At 44.3% G+C, this 18492-nt stretch overlaps 1 protein-coding gene across 2 annotated transcripts in view; it reads right to left on the bottom strand.

Moving 5' to 3' along the window:
- ACTN2 (actinin alpha 2) overlaps positions 1-18492 on the bottom strand; it is a 76130-nt gene that overhangs the window by 19916 nt on the left and 37722 nt on the right. The window contains exons 5-11 of one of the 2 annotated variants that reach the window (XM_032136814.2): positions 17719-17806; positions 15972-16050; positions 12455-12536; positions 9150-9235; positions 6479-6571; positions 4124-4354; positions 604-751 (exon numbers count right to left, since the gene is read on the bottom strand). In XM_032136814.2, the coding sequence (XP_031992705.1) occupies positions 604-751; positions 4124-4354; positions 6479-6571; positions 9150-9235; positions 12455-12536; positions 15972-16050; positions 17719-17806 (807 nt within the window). Of the gene's footprint in view, positions 1-603; positions 752-4123; positions 4355-6478; positions 6572-7975; positions 8062-9149; positions 9236-12454; positions 12537-15971; positions 16051-17718; positions 17807-18492 lie in introns of both variants that reach the window. The other variant, XM_032136813.2, reaches the window with a different exon arrangement.

Raw genomic sequence — 18492 nt, 5'->3', positions numbered from 1 at the left:
GGGGAAAATGCTTTATTCTTCTGCCTTGGCAAGAAAGACTATTTAGTCCAGGAGACAGTTTAAAAAAAAAAAAGTTAGGGCCATATTCTTATGGCTATGGAAACTGGCATGTGTGTAAGGCCTGAAAAAAGTAGACGAATGCAAGTGAAATAAGAACGTTAAGATTATAGACCATATCTTGCATCCTTCCTCCAGATTTTCTACATAGGATATTATGCTGCTCTGTGGCATTTAATATACAGTCTACTGGCAGAAGATAGTGGTTGGCTCAGGGCTATGTGACCACCAGTGAGAGAATGAATGGAGACTTGCAGAATCAAATAGAAAACATGGAAGGAGGCCAGGCCTTACGTACATAGGTATGTAAAGAACACATTTTGGGTGCCATTTTGGGAAGAAATAGATTATCTACTTGATTAGAAACTAAATTTTCATGCCTACCTCTTAAATAAATTTGGCACTGAGACAAGAGCAGAGAAAGGTGACGACACCTACCTTTAGTGTCACAGACATTAGGCACAGAGTTAGTAAGGATGCATTATGGCTCTGCGCATGGCTCAACTCTGGTTTTTCAAAAATCCAATCTGACTCCTGTCTACTTACCATAAGCCCAAGTCTCGTGCGTTGAGGCCTTCTGCCGGAACTTCTCAGCCAGGTGTTCCAAGCGCTCCAGTCTCCGAATCTCATTGAGCAACCACTCCTCGTAACCCTTCTCAGCCTGCTCCAGCCTCTGCCAGGCACCAGCAATATCCTGGGATAGTTGGAAGCCAAGGGCAGTGAATGTGTAACAAGCACCTTCGTGACATTCTGGCCTCCCAGGCTTCTTCTATAAATCCCTCCACTACATAACTGATGGTGTTTTCCTTCTGTTTTCTTTTCCTTCCTTACCCCCCACCTCAATAACCATTCAATTATTTGGCTTCCAAATGTCTTAATTATAATTCACTGGGATCTTTTAAGACTAACATAGTTGTTATCAGCGATCCTGACACTTCTCCAGATGTGGACAAAGATGTAGAGGGCTGACAATTTCTGGCTACAAGAAGATAAAGCCTCAAGATGACTCAGTTCAAAACAACCCTTTTATTATGATTATTGTTTTTTTGGTTGTTGTTTTTTAGAGAGATGGAGTCTCGCTCTGTTGCTGTTCTTTAACTCTTGGGCTCTGGCAATCCTCCCACCTCGGCCTCCCCCGTAGCCGGGATTACAGGCATGTGCCACCACACCCAGCTTCCAAAACAACTCTTATTCAGTGACTGGGGTGAATTGTCCAGCCAGCCAGCCATCAACAACTAATTACTGGGCATCTAGCATGTACCAGGCACTAGTGAGAAACTCTGTAAGGGTAAACAACACCTCTAAAGTTCCCCGTTCCCATGCAGCTTCCATGGTGGTTGGGGGAGAGAGACAATCATTAAGTACTTAAGCAAGTTCATTTCAGAAAGCAATAAACGAAATGCTGTACGGGAAAAAAAAAGCAGGGTCAAGGGATACTGCCAGCCCTGCCCGTCAGGGTGGTCCCTGTGGCAGGTTACTTAGAGAAGACCCCTCTGAGAAGGGGGCATTTGAGCTGAGTCCTCAATGACAGAAAAAGCCAGTGATATGACGAAGTAGGAAACGAGGGCTCCTGGGCAAGGGAAAAAACTCAAACGCCCAAGAGGGGATGTGCTCTGCGTGCGGGAAGGACGGCAGGCAGGGTGGTGTGGCAGCGGTGGAGTGAGTCAGGGCAGAGTGAGAAATGCGTTTGGCAATCATGCAGGCCCTTATAGGCCAGGATAATGAACCTGGATTTTACTCTAAATACTTTGGGGAGTCACTAGAGGGTTTTGAGAAGAAAGGAGATGAGATCTGATTCACATTTTTAAAAGACGACAGAGGCTGATGTATGCGGGATGAATTTTAAGGGGCAAAAGAAAAAGAAGAACCAGTCAGGAGTTACTTGCAGGGTCCAAGGAGAGAGAATGGTGGCTTAGCATGGGCCAGTGGCCGTGGAGGTAAAGAGAAGGGGATTAAGAGCGTTTACTTAAGATGTATTCTGGAAGAAGAGCCAATGGGATTGGCTGAAGAACTGGATGTAAGAAAGCGACAGAAAGGGAAGAATCAAGGATGAAACCTGGGTTTAGGGGTTAGCAACTTAGAGGACAGTGATAGAATTTACTAGGATCGAGGAGACCGGGAGGAACTCTTTTGGATATGTTCAGTTTAATATGCTATAATATATCCAGGTGGGTATATTGGCCTGGAATTTGGGGAAAAGTCAGAGCTGGAAATGTAAAATTTGAGAGGTATTGGCATTTAGGTGGCATTTAAAACCACGGGACTGCCCAGGCATGCTCGCTCATGCCTATAATCCCAGCACTTTGGGAGGCTGAGGTGGGAGGATTGCTTGAGCCCAGGAGTTTGAGGCCAGCCCTGGCAACACAGCGAGACCCCATCTCTACAAAGAAATAATTAGCCAGGCATGGTGGTATGCATGTGTAGTCCCAGCTACTCAGGATGTTGGGGTGGGAGGATCGCTTGAGCCTAGGAGATTAAGGCTGCAGTAAGCTGTGATTGTGCCATTGCACTCCAATCTGGGTGACAGAGCATGACCATGTTTTAAAAAAAAAGGAAAAAGAAAAAACAAGCCAGGGGCCTGGATGAGATCACCTGGAGGGTATAAAGATGAAGAGGGCTCAGCACCAAGCCTGAGAATCACCAACATCTACAGGTAGAGGGAGGAGGCAAGGCCTTGAGCTGAGATGGAGAAGGCCTGGCTGGTGAAGGAGGAAAACAGGAGGGCCAAAGTAGAAAGAACTTCCGGAACGGGGAAATGGGCAGCTGGGTCAAAAAAACTGAAAATATAAAAATAAAAATGATCCCAGCACTTTGGGAGGCCAAGGTGGGCAGATCACAAGGTCAGGAGTTCGAGACCAGTCTGGCCAATATGGTGAAACCCCATCTCTACTAAAATTACAAAAATTAGCTGGCCGTAGTGGTGGGCACTAGTAATCCCAGCTACCTGGGAGGCTGAGGCAGGAGAATTGCTTGAACTCGGGAGGCAGAGGTTGCAGTGAGCCGAGATCGTGCCACTGCACTCCAGCCTGGGCAACAAAGTGAGACTCTGTCTCAAAAATAAAAATAAAAATGACTTGCTTTGACAACATGAATGCCATTGACTTTGACAAGAACATTCTTGGTGGAAGCAGGGACAGAAGCCAGTTTACTGCAAGTTGAAGGGTAAGAGAAGTGAGTGAGTTGGGGCTAGGTGTGGTGGCTCATGCCTGTCATCCCAGCACTTTGGGAGGCCGAGGTGGGTGGATCACCTGAGGTCAGGAGTTCAAGACCAGCCTGACCAACATGGTGAAACCCCTTCTCTACTAAAAATACAAAAATTAGCCGGGCGTGGTGGCAGGCACTTGTAATCCCAGCTACTCAGGAGGCTGAGGCAGGTGAATTGCTTGAAGCTGGGAGGCGGAGCTTGCAGTGAGCTGAGATCACGCCACTGCACTGCAGCCTGGGTGACAGAGTGAGACTCCGTCTCCAAAAAAAAAAGTGAGTGAGTGAGTGGGGGAGGGAGTGGAAATAGGTACCACAAAGAACTCCTTCTAGATGTTTTGCTGTGAAGGGGAGCCAAGAAGTTGCTCGTGGGAGATGTGGAGTCCTTGGTTTTAGCTTGTGACTGGCAGATGTGAGAGCACTTTTGTATGCTGGTGTGCATGATTCGGTGGAGAGGGAGAAAGTGACAACTGTGAAAGAGAGGGAGGTAAATGTAGGACTCTGACTTTGCAGAGGTGAGATGGGTAGCTTGTAACAGCAGGGAACAGAAGAGACATGATCTAGATGCTGGTGGACATGAGGGGCCAAGGCCATGAGGAGGGAGGAGAGAAACAGGCCGTTCATCGAGCGTTTCCTAAAGGTCTGCTCTTTGTGGGACACCATACCCCAGTGGCAGCTGGAGTCAAGAAGTGCATGGCGGTTGGGAGAAAAGTATTAAGAACAAAGTGGTTACAAGGCCAAAATGATATTCACACAACTAAAAAGATTCAAAAAGTCAATGCCTCCTTCTGACCCAAGTCAAACGCCTTTAGGCTAGAAGGAGGACTTCCCGTGGGGCCAGGAGGGCTTGGTGCTCGCTACTCACCGACACCATCTTGCCCTCGGAGGGCATGAAGGCAGGCCGGTTGCTGATCCGCAGCTTGGTCTGCAGCGTGTTGAAGTTGATCTCCAGCTGGCATTTCTCCTGCACCTTGGGCGGCTTGTGCTTCCGGCGGTAATCCCGGAAGTCCTCCAGCTTCTTCTGCATGGCTTGCATGGTCTTCTCGGGAGTCCGGTTCTCCAGCCAGGGGATCGTGCGACGAATCCATTCCAACAGCTGCTCCCCAAACACAAAAACACTGCTGAAGACACCAGCAAACCCCCTCCCACAGTTAAAAAAAAAAAAATGAGGCATCCAATAATTCGTAAAGGATGAATGTTCCTAAAATCACTGAGATGTGGTACCTCTACGCACAGAGGCATGAACGAAATGTTCAGTGTCCGCCCATGGCCACTAGTGATCACCCCAACGATACCAAACACAGGTCGAAAACTTAAAGTGAGCACGTAAAGTCGTGTCTTACAAAAATGTGACGTTTACAAGAAACTCAGGGACCAGACATTAGCAGACAAATGCTGGATGGAGCTTTCAAACTAAAAAAACAAAAAACAAAACAAAACAACCCCAAAATACTTGACATGGCAGAATTGTAGTGTAACAAATTCAGGAAAGAACTGGATTTCACTTAAAATGTGTTTTTAAAAAATAAGCTCAAATCTAATTAGATTACTTACTACACAATTGTATTGTAAGCCTGGGCCTAACTCAATGCCAAAGTGTATTTTAACGTCTAGCTTTTAAGTAAATCTGCATGATAGAAGCGAACGTGGTAGTGAATTCCTAAGGACAAAATACACACGCACCTCTTGAATTACTACCTAGGTCTTAGAAATGACTTGCTGAAAACCCCATCATTTACACTTATGCCTACTGAGCACTTGGAAAATGACAGCAGATTCGAATGAAAAATAGTTTAAATGGTGATATACCTAGAGATGAAGGGTTTTAGGAGGATAAATGAAGGACCCAGTAAGAAAAGGAAGGATTGAATTCCTAAGGATCCTCTGGCCTTCAGTACTGGCCATGCTTCATGTCTGGCAACCCTGTCACTGCCATTCAACAATGCCATCAAGCTTAATTTTTCTATAGCAGCAGTATGAAAATATGAACTCAGTATCATAAAGTTACACTACTATTTATTGGAACACTTATTCCAAATGTCCTGATACTTTTCCCAATAAAGACCAAATATCGGCTAAATTAAAAAGCAGGCCGGGTGCGGTGGCTCACGCCTATAATCCCAGCACTTTGGGAGGCCGAGGCGGGTGGATCACCTGAGGTCAGGAGTTCGAGACCAGCCTGGCTAACACGATGAAATCCCTTCTCTACTAAAAATACAAAATTAGCTGAGTGTGGTGGTGCACGCCTGTAATCCCAGCTACTCAGGAGGCTGAGGCAGGACAATTGCTTGAACCCAGGAGGCAGAGGCTGCAGTGAGCCAGGACTGCCCCACTGCACTCCAGCCTGGGCCAGAGAGCAAGACTCTGTCTCAGAAAAAACAAAACAAAACAAAACAAAAAACCAAACCAAAACAAAAAAAAACAAGGCAGAGCAAAAATTATTTGTTCTGAAGTATGTGTCACTGTACTTGAGTCCAATTTAGAGAGGGGGTGGCTGGGGGCCTCATGCAGCCCATGCTTGTATTTGGGAAAACGGTGCAGATGCAGCGAGGACACTGCGTAGTCGCTATATATGCTATAACAAGAACAAAAAGAAAAACAACCTGGAAAGTGCTGTCCTAACCAAGAGTCTAGCTGAAGAGCTCTGGAAAGGCACCACAGAAACTCATGCTCAAATATCCTGCAGGGAGGGTTCTGTCTTCCCAGATTTCCTCTGGATATTTATACAGACACACAAGCCCGAGCCAGCACCGCACACCAGGCTGGGCCAGTTCCTTTGACACTGGGTCCCTATGTGGAGTGAGGCTTTTGCATATGGAGTGCATCCTACGTGATGTTGGTAGCCAGTGAACAGGAAAAAAAACAAAAAAAAAACAAAAAAAAAAACAAGTAATGCAAGGTCGTCTAGGGGTGTCCGACTCTAGGGGTGCAGAGCTGAGCAGAGAATCGCATTCTCCCATCTTCAGACATGCAAACTACACCTTTCTGCTTTGGGATCATTGGAAGGACCATCGGGGATTATGTTTTTGCCAAAAGTTACATTACTACAATAGGAACAACCTCGGAGATCAAGTGTGTTTTCCTACTTTCATCCTATCTGAGATGAAAAATGCAAAAAAAAAAAAAAAAAAAAAATACCCCCACGGAGTATTTTTTCACCCTCTGTGCCTCAGCCCCTGCGTGAGGATGGACAGAACTGCAGGTCACCAGTTTCCTTTACCTCACTCGCTAGCCTCTCATATTCTTCCATCAGCCTCTCATTCTCTTGATTCACAGCAAGAACCTTACATATCCTGTTAGCCGCTGTCTCGGCCTGTAAAACACAATAGGTAAACAGGACGGCTCTGCCGACGGGAATGCGCGCACACAGCATGGAACGAGGCGTGTGATGAGAGGGGACGAGGAGGGTGGCGTGCTGTAGACGGTGCAGAGTCTAGGTTAGGGTGTGGTCAGACTGAGGGCATGGCTTTTGCGTACTATGAGTCATTTCACACCTTTGTTACAGTTTTCACACAGACTTACACGGCAGGCTGATTAGACTGTAGGGAATAACGGGGAAAGAGCATTAGTCTAAAACACAAACTCGGTAAACATCCAGCAAGTTAGTCACAGAAATATTTGGGTCCAGGAAACCAAGATCTTGGGTCCCTGAATGTCCACCTGAACTCTCCACTGATCTCATGACGATGGGATGGAGACTCCCTGAATAATATTAGCCTTTGGAAATCAAGGCAAAAATAACTGGGTCAGGAAAATCCAGATATACCATTGCACTTGAATTTACCGAAGACCTCCTCATCTCCTGATGTGAATATGTAGAACTTTCTGGAGGGGATCCTTCCATAGAGCTGAGTGTGCTTTAAGACTTTGTCTAACCTAGATGAGAAGTCGTTAAGGTAATACACAATTCTCTATCATCTTTCGTGGAAAGGAACTTGGGGCAGGAGTGGCAAAGTGCCTTGAACCATAACTGTCTGATGGAACAAGAGAAACTTGCCTATCTGGCTTCTGGGCCCACAGCCTGTTCCCAGGCCTTTCCTTTAAAGCCCTCGTCAGCCTGTTAGCATCCTTCCCCAGTGATGGGCCTCACAGCGGTCACTGAAATAATGCATACTCTGCCCACTGCACTCCATCAAGATCTTCCAAGGAGAGCTACAGAAACAGGTGAATATGCAGAAAGCTGAGGGCCATTCTTCCTCATGGTCCCTTGGGCTATTTGTCTTGAGAAATGTGAAATTTTTTGAGGTTCCAACTCTGTTATCCCTTCCACTATCTCACTTAAAATAAGATTAGTCTTGAAGGATGTTAGGCCAAATCACGGAACTGTGAAGGCAATTTCTAAGCAGAGAACAAGGCCGGGTTGGAAAGGCATTCATTTCTCCTTGTCACATTCCCCCTTTACCACTCAATGCATGTGGCTCAATTTTCATGGCATTTTTTTTTTTACTAAAGCACAAATACTTTCCACAACTTACTAATGAAATAAAGGAAATACATTAAAAGTAAAACACATAAAAACATTTCAGGAACTGTCTAAAGTTAAAGCTGTTAAAAAAAAGTTTTCACAGTTTAGAACTTGCCATATGAGGTTATTAGAAAACACTCAGAAAGATTCCAAGGTAAGATGTGAAGCGCACAAACACACACTCAAGTATGCACACACAACTAAAACCAACAGACAGTAACACAACAGCCCGGACGGACAAGTGTTGAGTACCTGCTCCGCGCCCGCAAAAGCGTGGTAGAAGCAAGAGACGTACGTCATGATGGCTCTTTCATCGGGTTTAGGGGTGTTCACGATGTCTGAAGGGGGAGAAAATAACACAGGACGCGCACACACACACACACACACACACACACAGACGAAGGAGAGAAACCAGGGAGAACAGAGGGAAGAACAAATTGGTTTACACTGACCGGTTTTCTGTGTTTCATGGGCCCGCGGTCCTGAACCTCAGGAAGGCCGTTATCGAAATGATTCGTGAACAGGATGGTTTGAGCCAGCATGTTTTTTAAGGATCAAACTGAGGGCTTGTTTTGTCCCCCACCCCTTGATGGGCTTTTAAAGGTGCATTCAATGCTTTCACATGGAAACCTGGTCTGTTGCAGATCAGAGCTTGTTACCCCTTCCTCGTGATTCTGGTCCTCCGACCACATCAGGGCACCCAGCCCCTCTGCTCTGGGGAACGCAGGTCGCTTTGCAAGATACGGGGAATGTTCACAGGGCTGCACTGGGCTATCTGTCTTCCCACTTCCCCTTCCCCACCCAAACAACTGTTGGGGATTTCTACTCTGTAAAGTGCCTTGCGTGAGGATGAAATTCACTGGAGAGGGCAGCTCTTTCAATAACTTCGATACATACTTACCATACCGCTTATAGAAATCACCAAGAATAACAAAACATCTAAAGAGAAGGGTCTACATGGCTTTCTGCTAATTGCTGAAATCGCCAAAAGGAAGACAGAAAACAGAACCATGAAAACCTACATCCTTTCTTCCTCCATCTTGGCAACACCATTTTTTGGTAAGTGGCTTTTTAACCTCGTTCATAAACTTGGGTCAGTCAGTGGGTCAGAGTGAAGTTAAAAAGATACCTGACAATTCCCTATGGTGAAACCTAGTCATTGGGTTTGCAGAGACTATGAACAGAAAGGATGTGGGGTTGTGTAACTATGGAATCTTCCGGAAAACAAACATGAACGGCATACCACTGCATGAACAGAAAGTAAGTTTCAAAGAAAGTTTGACTAAAAAAGACAAACAACTGCCTCCTCGAAACCAGACAGTTTCCTTACTTGGAGGAGAGGGGGGAAAAAAGAGGAAAACAATTGAAAAAAAATTAAGACACAGAAGGTGAAGGGTGAGCAGTGACTCATGGTTTACATCCTCACCTTCTGTGCACCAGCAAAAGCATGATAGTAACAGGAAACATAAGTCATTATGGCTCTTTCATCGGGTCTGGCAGTGTATACTAAATCTGTGTGGAGAAAAGAAGGTTAACTGCGTGGATGTTCTAATACCAGCAGGCTTCTGCTAAGCGCTTCCTCAGAGGTGTTGGAATCAGGAATCCTCCCCCCTCGCCCCCATACACTTATGTTGCTAACATTTTGGCTCAAATCACATAAGTCACACGGGCAAAGTGATTACTCTCTGTGCACTTTTGAGAATAGTCAAAGGAAACAAAGGAATTGCCAAAGAGAACGGCAAGGCTAACCCACAAGAGCCCTAACCTAGCAAGAAAGGCACATCCATGGACAGAATTAGGCCCTCGGAACTGAACAGAGCGCACGCACCAGCACACTCACCAAGACTTTGTATTACTACACACATGGAGGGCCCAGGGGTCCACAAGATCCCTTCTGCAGGTTCTCATGGAACAAATGTACCCACAGATCCAAACCTAGTCTGCACCTCAAACAAAGATTTGTGGAGGGAAATAGAGAAACAATTTTTACAACCTTTTAAAAGCACACTAGATAAGTTTAGGAAGAGTTTCACCAGTTTTTGCTACAAATAACAGTTCATGGGTGAGTGGGCCAATGAGTCACTTGAAAATCCCCACTTGGGTTCAGAGACCAACACAAATGACAGGAATTAAGGTCCATGGCAGCAGGCGGGAAGGCAAGGATTTACCAAAAGGCACTCATATCTGAGGAGACCTGGACCTGACATTACCATCAAAGAGCAGCAGAAATTTTAAACTGCTGATAGAGGGCATGGGAATACAGGAATACAGGGAATGTGTGGCTAAATCTGTTAGGCAGTGATGCCACCGCATGCTCTGCACGCTAGGTGGCCAAATTCAGAACTGTTTGCCGGAAGATTCTTTTGAGTAATTATTCTGTAAAGATAATAATGCAGTGTGTGAGCATTCTTCTGAAGCATTAAAAGGGAAAGATGAAGAAAAGTATGGAAGATTAGGAGGAGGAAATGAACACAGTGCGAACACACCCCATCTGTGGAAGGATGAGCAGAATGGACATCCGCCCAGACCAGGACTCAGAGACTAAGGAAAAACCAAAGAACTGAGGAGAGAATATTAGCAGCGCCAGAGTAACACTGATGATGATCCTGCCAATAATTCTACGTGAGTGTTTGAATAGGCAACTCACCCCCAGTGTAGGATATTAGGGAGGCATGAATAAACTGGAAAATTTACTAACTGTTGCCTAGTTTCTCCTCTCTTTAGTAACCTGGCTATTAACCCAAGCGGGAAAACTCTAGGTAGTTATTTATCATATGAAAGATCAAAAGAAAGAGCATACAAATATAAACTTAGCTTAGGACAGATAGAAAAAGAGGAAAGGAAATTTCCTATGTTCCTACTTCAGTGTTTTATAGACTTTGTCCCTCTAATGACTTTTAGAGAAACTATAAGTAGAATTCCGAATAATGCGTTCAAGTGTTAATACCCAATAATACAGATGTTTGATTAAAATGATTAATTAATGGGCAAAATTAGAGTTCTAATTGAAAGACTGCTGTTTTGGGTTGAACTGCATTTCCCAAAAAAGATACAGTGAAGTCTTTACCTCCAGCACCCCTGTGAATGTAACCTTATTTGGAAGTTAGATCTTCGCAGATATAATCAAGGGAGGATGTGGTCATGCTGGAGTAGGATGGGCCCTTAAGGCAATGTGACTGGTATCCTTGTACGAAAATATTCACAGGCCAGGCGCAGTGGCTCATGTCTGTAATCTGTGCACTTTGGGAGGCCGAAGTAGGTAGATCACCTGAGGTCAGGAGTTTGAGACCAGCCTGGCCAACATGGTGAAACCCTGTCTCTACTAAAAAAACAAAAATTAGCTGGGCATGGTGGCGCACGCCTGTAATCCCAGCTACTCAGGAGGCTGAGGCAGGAGAATCTCTTCAACCTGGAAGACAGAGGTTGCAGTGAGCCCAGATCCCACCACTCCACTCCAGCCTGGGCGACGGAGCGAGACTCTGTCTCAAAAAAAAAGAAAAAAAAAAAAAAAACGAAAAAGAAAAAGAAAAGAAAATATTCACAGAGCGGAAAAGGCCGTGTGAAGACAGAGGCAGAGATTGGACTGATGCTGCCACAATCCAAAGAATGTCTAGGGCTTCTAGAAGCTGGAAGAGGCAAGGAAGAATCCTCCCCTAGAGGCTTAGGGAGCTGCCTACTCCTTGATTTCAGACACAGCCTCCAGAGCTGTGAGAGAAAGTTCTGCTGTGTTAGGCTGCCCAGTTTGCAGTAATTTGTTACAAAGGCCATAATACAATTACCAAAAGCAAAGAGGAATGGAAGATTGACAACTGACTATAACCAATTTCCTTAGTTTTCCCCAACATCGCTAATTAGTGGAAGTAATGGACCACTAGGGAATAATAATATTTACAATAACAAACAAAGTAATATATGAATATAAGCTTCTTGAGGGCAGGGTATATATCTCATACATCTCATCAGCTCCTGCAGTACCCAGCCGAGGGTCCTGTTCATGGTAAGTGCTCAGTAAATGTCTGTTGAGTGGTAAACGAATCATGACTAAATAAAATGAGTGAATGGTGTCCACACATTTGTGCTTTCGGTGATCTGCTGTAGGTACAGCTCACACAAATTCACCATATAAAAGGGACAAAAAAGTATTTGAAACAAGTCCCCAGAATGGGTGATACTGAAGTGCAAAATATATGGAAGTTCTTCCAGCTCTAAATAAATTAAATTTAGATGAATTAAAAACAATAGGTGAAAGTTTGGATGGTACACTGATGGTTGAACGCTCTATATTCTATATTTCACTTCTCTAACTTCTGGTTGGAAGGAAGGAATTTTTTTCTCTTAAGTATGTCACAAAGGGATTTATTTGCTACACTTGTCTCTAAGTGGTTAGGGAGAAAACATTATGTTGTTGGAAAAAATAAATACAGGAAATGTTTTTTTAAAATTATAAATAAAAGCATTTTGTTTCTTAGCCAAAGCTGAACTTTTTACCAAATCCTTTTCCTGTAATTTTGCTGGCTTGTTTGAGGGTACAATTTTTAAAAACAAATTTTATGAACAAGCTACACATGAAAATCTCTACTACTCATGTGGCCAGTGACAGAAATTTGTTAGGAATCCAAAGTACTTCGGATGTAACTTAGCTATAAAATTTTGCAAGGTCCCAATGTGTAGCCATAACATTTGTAGTCTTTCAAATTCTCTATAACTCAGCAAACACAATTTTCATCTCACCTTCAGCATCCAACATTTTAGGAATATCCAGGTGCTTCTCAGCGATTTCCATGGCCAGGTTAATGTTTCCTATGGGGTCATCCTGTATGAAAACCAAGACAATCAGATTTTTAAAATGTATTTTGAAACAAGACTTATGAAGAATGTTTTCTATATACCTCACTTTAGGCCGAACACCTTCCCGCCCACACACAATCATAATAGTGTAACTTTCCTTTTCATCTTTTCCCAATCACTTCAAACATTTAGAGAAACATCAAAAATGACAGAAACCACAAAATCCATGCACACTCCAATCATAAGGTGTGAACAAAGGGTTTAAGAGAACAAATGCATTGACAAGAAAGGACACACTGAATCCATCAGAACTGATCTTCAGGCCTAGAAATAACATTTAAATCATTCTAAATCATGAACATGCATTTTCCAGACTTGGAAGGGGATCTTGGAGAACCAGCACCCTGATTTTAAATATTGGAAAGCTGAGGGGCAAAAAGATGAAAGAAAAATGTTGCTAGCTAAAACTTTTAGCTGACTAAAGAGTGTTACTAGTGTTACAAAGGGCAAAACTCATGGTAAAGCAAGAAGAAATGACAAAACCTGAAAATCATTAAGTGAATTCATGAAAAAAATTTTGTTCTTAAAATTACATTTACCTTCCACTGTAAAAACTAGTTAAATATATGTAACATAGCAAAATAAACTTAACCAGAGGTATATAACTAAAATAGTGAAAACAAAGAAGATGCAACATTTCTTATTTTGATCCACTAAAGAAATTAACCTATTAAGAATTTCAAAAGAAATGGAGGTAAGATAGAAAAATCAAAATGAAATGTAGTGTTAGCCTGGGGGTGACTTTAATGAAATTTAATAACAAAGCCATTTCAATATTTTAGAAACCGCAATGTTTTCCAATGAGCACAATCATTTTTATACAGTGAAACACTAAAAAAGTGCAGGTTTCAAACATATCACAGTGCTCAATGAAGAAACCAAAGTCAGCTTTCTGGCCTCACAGAGTATACAGCGATTTCAGTAAAAAGAAAAAAGTTTTTAACTAAAGTTTCTTTTAACAAAGCTTATCACCTGAGACTTTGTGAAAGCCAACTCACGTAGAGTGTAATTTAAATGATAAAATGTGCCAATTAAGTATTTATTTCCTACCTCAGCTATTGGCCATGTGACCTCTGGTAGATTACTAACTTCCCACTTTCTTCATCTGTAAAACTGGGATCATAATAATACCTACTTTATAGGGTTACTGTGCATTGTGAAAATTAAATGTGTATGTGGGAATTCATATATATGCATATGTGCATGTGTGAATATACATGTATGTTTATTTGTTTATGACAGTGCCTACTCTGCTGCTATATTAGTTGCTATTGTATTATCATTTTTCTACTTTCTTAGATGACCAATTACTACAGCTCTACTGATGTTTTGTAATACAAACTGACCATAATAAACTGCTAATGAAACTGGGTCTATGCAGTACAATCCCTTCATTTTGCAAATGAGATTAAGATTAATTGAAAAGAACTGTACCCTGTCTATATGCTTGGAACATTTCAAAGTAATTCAGGGGATAAGAAAATACATCCATTGAAAAGCTGGGAAAAAGTTCCATTTTCATGGGCTACCTTAAAATATTTCATTCTTAACCTTTAGGATACCAGTAAACTCTTCACATGCTACCCTGTATGCCATGGAGGCAGGCTGGGGGCAGGAGGTAAGCAAGGGATAACTAAAAAGGTGGTGGAAGGCAGGACACTCTTCTTACGACCATCCATGCCACACAAGTGAGGTCAGCATGCAACAGGGCTGGAGTCCACGCCCAAACACAGCAACAGCACGTGAACGGTGAGCTCAGCACACCAGCACCCAGCAGGAAACGTGTAGTGGCTACTGCAGAAATGTGTAGTAAAGGTGGGCCTTGCTTTTACCCTTAAGTCTTTACACACCATTCTTTCCTTTTCTTTTCTTTTTTGAAACTAAGTCTTGCTCTGTCGCCCAGGCTGGAGGGCAGTGGCACCATCTCGGCTCACTGCAACCTCCGCCTCCCGGGTTCAAGCCATTCTCCTGCCTCAGCCTCCTGAGTAGCTGGGATTACAGGTGCCTGCCACCACGCCCGGCTAATTTTTGCATCTTTGGAAGAGGCAGGGTTTCACCTGCCACCATGCCCAGCTAATTTTTAGAAGAGACAGGGTTTCACCACCCATGATGGAAAAAGAAATCAAGGTCTCTTCTGAATCTTGTGGATGCTCTGTGCTGCCTTACACACCATTATCTCTAAGGCAGCACAGAGCATCCATAAGATTCAGAAGGGACCTTGATTTCTGTTTCCATCATAGGTTACACTGTAAAACTACGTTTTTGTTTGGGAGTCAGTGTGTTACCCTGTGGCCCAGGCTGGAGGGCAGTGGCGTGATCACAGTCCACTGCAGCCTCAAACTCCAGGGCTCAAGCGAGCCTCCTGCCTCGGCTTCCCACAGTGCTGGGACTACAGGTGTGAGCCACCACACCCGGCCTTAAAACTACTTTTAAAGAAAGAATTTGAATACTAATCTGAGACTTAAACACACTAAACTTTTACCTTAAAGGGAGAATTGCAGTTTTCTAAGTTAAATTTTCTGAAAAAAAGCAAAACTCAGAAAAAAAATCCTGCCCCAAAAACTTCTTTTGCAAAGCTACAAATGATATTTTCTACCAATAATAAGATAGTTATGAAGTAGCCCTTGTGTGACAGATTAATCAATTCTGAATAAATATGTCTGCAACTAAATCCTCCAGAAAAAGTCAAGGGAATTTGACTTTAAAAAGGCTTGGATGGGCCAGGCGCAGTGGCTCACACCTGTAATCCCAGCACTTTGAGAGGCCAAGGCAGGCGGATCACGAGGTCAGGAGATCGAGACCATCCTGGCTAACATGGTGAAACCCCGTCTCTACTAAAAAAAGTACAAAAAATTATCCGGGTGTGGTGGCGGGTGCCTGTAGTCCCAGCTACTCGGGAGGCTGAGGCAGAAGAATGGCGTGAACCTGGGAGGCGGAACTTGCAGTGAGCCGAGATCGTGCCACTCCACTCCAGCCTGGGCAACAGAGTGAGACTCCGTCTCAAAAAAAAAAAAGGCTTGGACTATCTGAACCTTTCTTCCCCACAAAAATAGAGGTTTCACTTCTCATATTTAGAATCCCAGAATGTAAAATCTCTAAGGAACATATAGAAAGTCTTCATAGTAAATAAGCCAAATCAACAAACGTATCTTGATATGGGCAAAAAGGGATGACTTAACTTTGGGTCTTGTTTTCCCCGATTTTAAGAGGTAAGTGTTTTCCTGGCCACCCTTCATATTTGGATCATGGGAAAGGCTAGCTGGGAGAATATGCTTTTTCCTGGTGGCCATTTCTGCCGGTGGCCCTGGGGTTTGTGCTAGGCTAGTGCTGATGTGCTCATTTGCAGGACATGCTGAGATGTGTGGCTGGGGACACTGCATGCCGGGCCACCCAGAATAACCTTGTTAAGCTTTGAGTAGTCAATGAGGTCAGGCCGGTGTCGGTGGATGAGGGCACAGAGTCCAAGGCCATCTTTCCAGCTTCACAACCGTCGAGAAGAACAGGAACACGTGTTAGTGGAGAGAAAGAAGCAGCCAGCGTCTGCACTCGGTCAGATGTTGGCCTTCCTTCTGTCTGACTTAATGCAAGAAAGGCCCCAGGTAGCTTCCTCTTTACCCCGCCCAGAGAGCTTGAACACTCATCTTCTTCCCGGGGCCCACTGGACTTCTCTCCTTTCGACTTCCTTGCCGGAGACTTGCCCTGTCTCCTGCCCCGGTCTGGTCTGTGCTGGCACAGGCAGTGACAGGAAGGGAGATGTCTCTACTGCTGTCCCTGCTCGGCTAGTCCCAGGGTTCCTCTCTCTTCTCCAAGTCTCCTTTCTGGCCCTTACCCCTGAGTCTGCCCAATAAACACACACAAGGACGTCTACCCTGAAAATGTCCAGAACACACTTCCTCTAAAAGTTCTTAGGATGCTTCAAAAGCCTCCGTTAGCTCCCAGATACTCCTCTGTCTTTCTTTATAAAGTTCTTTTCCTTTTCTTTTAAGGCAAAGGCATGTAGGTGAAGGAGGACATGCAATTAGCAACGCAGATGTTTATTTCTGATCTGTTTCCCCATAGACACCAGCTCGAAATGCCCCACAGACGAGGGCAGGCCAGAGCTTGCTGGCGACAGCGGGTTCAGTGACAGCAGAGTGTGGGAGTTCTGTTCCTCAAAGGGTCTGGGGTAGGAGACTTCCGTGAGAGTTATCAGTGCTACAATGCTGAAGTACTTGGGCCAACTGGGAGCCAGAAAAAGAAAAGCAAGATGAGTGGATGCAGATCTGGGCACTCCGACTTTGACACCTGCAGAAGGTCCCAGCCCTTGATAGCTCCTCTCATCTGCCAAACAGCATGTTGTAGGGACAAAGAAGGATTCTCTTCCCCTTTGTCTTCCCAAGGCCTGGCTTAGTGCCTGACACTTGGTAGACATTCTGAGAATATTTGTTCAACTAGAAGAACCTCCCCAATTTTTCACCGTGGTTCATCCTTATCTTTCCTTTTTCTGATTATCGGTGGCCAGTGGTGGGCCTGTTTGCATTCATGGGTAACCTAGCATCCAAAGGTGAAAATATAACCAACTCTTTTACTTCAACATCATAATGACCACTCTACATGAGAAAGACTGAAGCAAGTGACAGAATCATGCCCTCCCCTTACGTCGAGATTTCATTCATCTCATTTCCTACAATTTTTCAAACATAATTTTTCTACATCTTTTGAATTTCAGCAGAGCAAAGCTGATGGATGAAGGATCTTTCTATTTCTTTCAGGGCTGAGGGCTGAAGAGTCGCTAGTGGGGGGTACGCAGACTCTGCCAGGGTCTCCCTCATCCCTGAGAAACAACAGCCATTCCTGCTGCCTTTTCCCGATACCAGAGTGAAGGCTAAAGTAAGATGCATGCTTACACCCCCAAACTCAGTAGCATCCTTCTGGCACCGCAATACCATTCACTTACAAATATAGTGCTGTTTACCAGCATGCTAAGGCTTAATCCAATGTTTTCCTTTGGGAGACTTTAAGCATCAAGAATTCTACAGCCTGAGTTCTCCTCGATACATAAAAGGCTTCTCAGACAGGAGGAAAACACGGGTGCACACAAACACTGTTCCCCATGCTACCCACGGATTCCACTGAGAATACAAGGACCAGGGGCCCTGGGTGCTCACCTAGTATGGAAGTTCTGAATGTTCACATTTCTATAAGGAGCGGTTTTCCTCTGACACCAAAGCAGCAGACCTTCTTTGGCAGATGTTTCTGTAATGACAGCCAAGAAAAAGTGGCCCCAGGGAAATGCCGCTTAGTTCACTTAGCTCCTAGTCACTTTCGAAACAGACCTCCCAGGGAGTGGATCACCAAATACATCGTCTCTTCCTACAGCCTCTGCAAGTGCATAGGAGCCAGAACCCTGATCTTAGTGAGTAACTTCTGATGACACTTAGGGACTTCAAAAGGACGATGCAGGAGCAATCAAAAGCTCCAACATAAAAAGATACTAAAACTAGACTTCAGGGTGGTTGGTGACTTGCCCCTTTTTAAATGAAAATAATTTTTTTTTTTTTGAGGCACAGTCTCACTCTGTCACCCAGGCTGGAGTGCAGTGGTGGGATCTTGGCTCACTGCAACCTCTGCCTCCCTGGTTCAAGAGATTCTCCTGCCTCAGCCTCCAGAGTAGCTGGGACTACAGGTGCCATCACAATGCCTGGTTAATTTTTGTATTTTTAGTAAAGATAGGATTTTGTCACATTGGTCAGCCTGGTCTTGAACTCCTGACCTCAGGTGATCCACACACCTCGGCCTCCCAAACTGCTGGGATTACAGGCGTGAGCCACTGTGCCCGGCTGAAAATAAATTTTTAAAAACTGTGCGTACCCCATTGTGTGAGGTGACCCTGGGGCCACCTATTATTCAGGACCAGAGACTAAGTGTCCAATTTGAAAAGG

Source organism: Hylobates moloch, unplaced genomic scaffold, assembly GCF_009828535.3.
Source record: "Hylobates moloch isolate HMO894 unplaced genomic scaffold, HMol_V3 SCAFFOLD_18, whole genome shotgun sequence".
In the NCBI taxonomy this organism is placed as follows: domain Eukaryota; kingdom Metazoa; phylum Chordata; class Mammalia; order Primates; family Hylobatidae; genus Hylobates; species Hylobates moloch.
The sequence above is the reverse complement of the archived record's forward strand: the minus strand, read 5'-3'. Positions and strand labels throughout refer to the sequence as shown.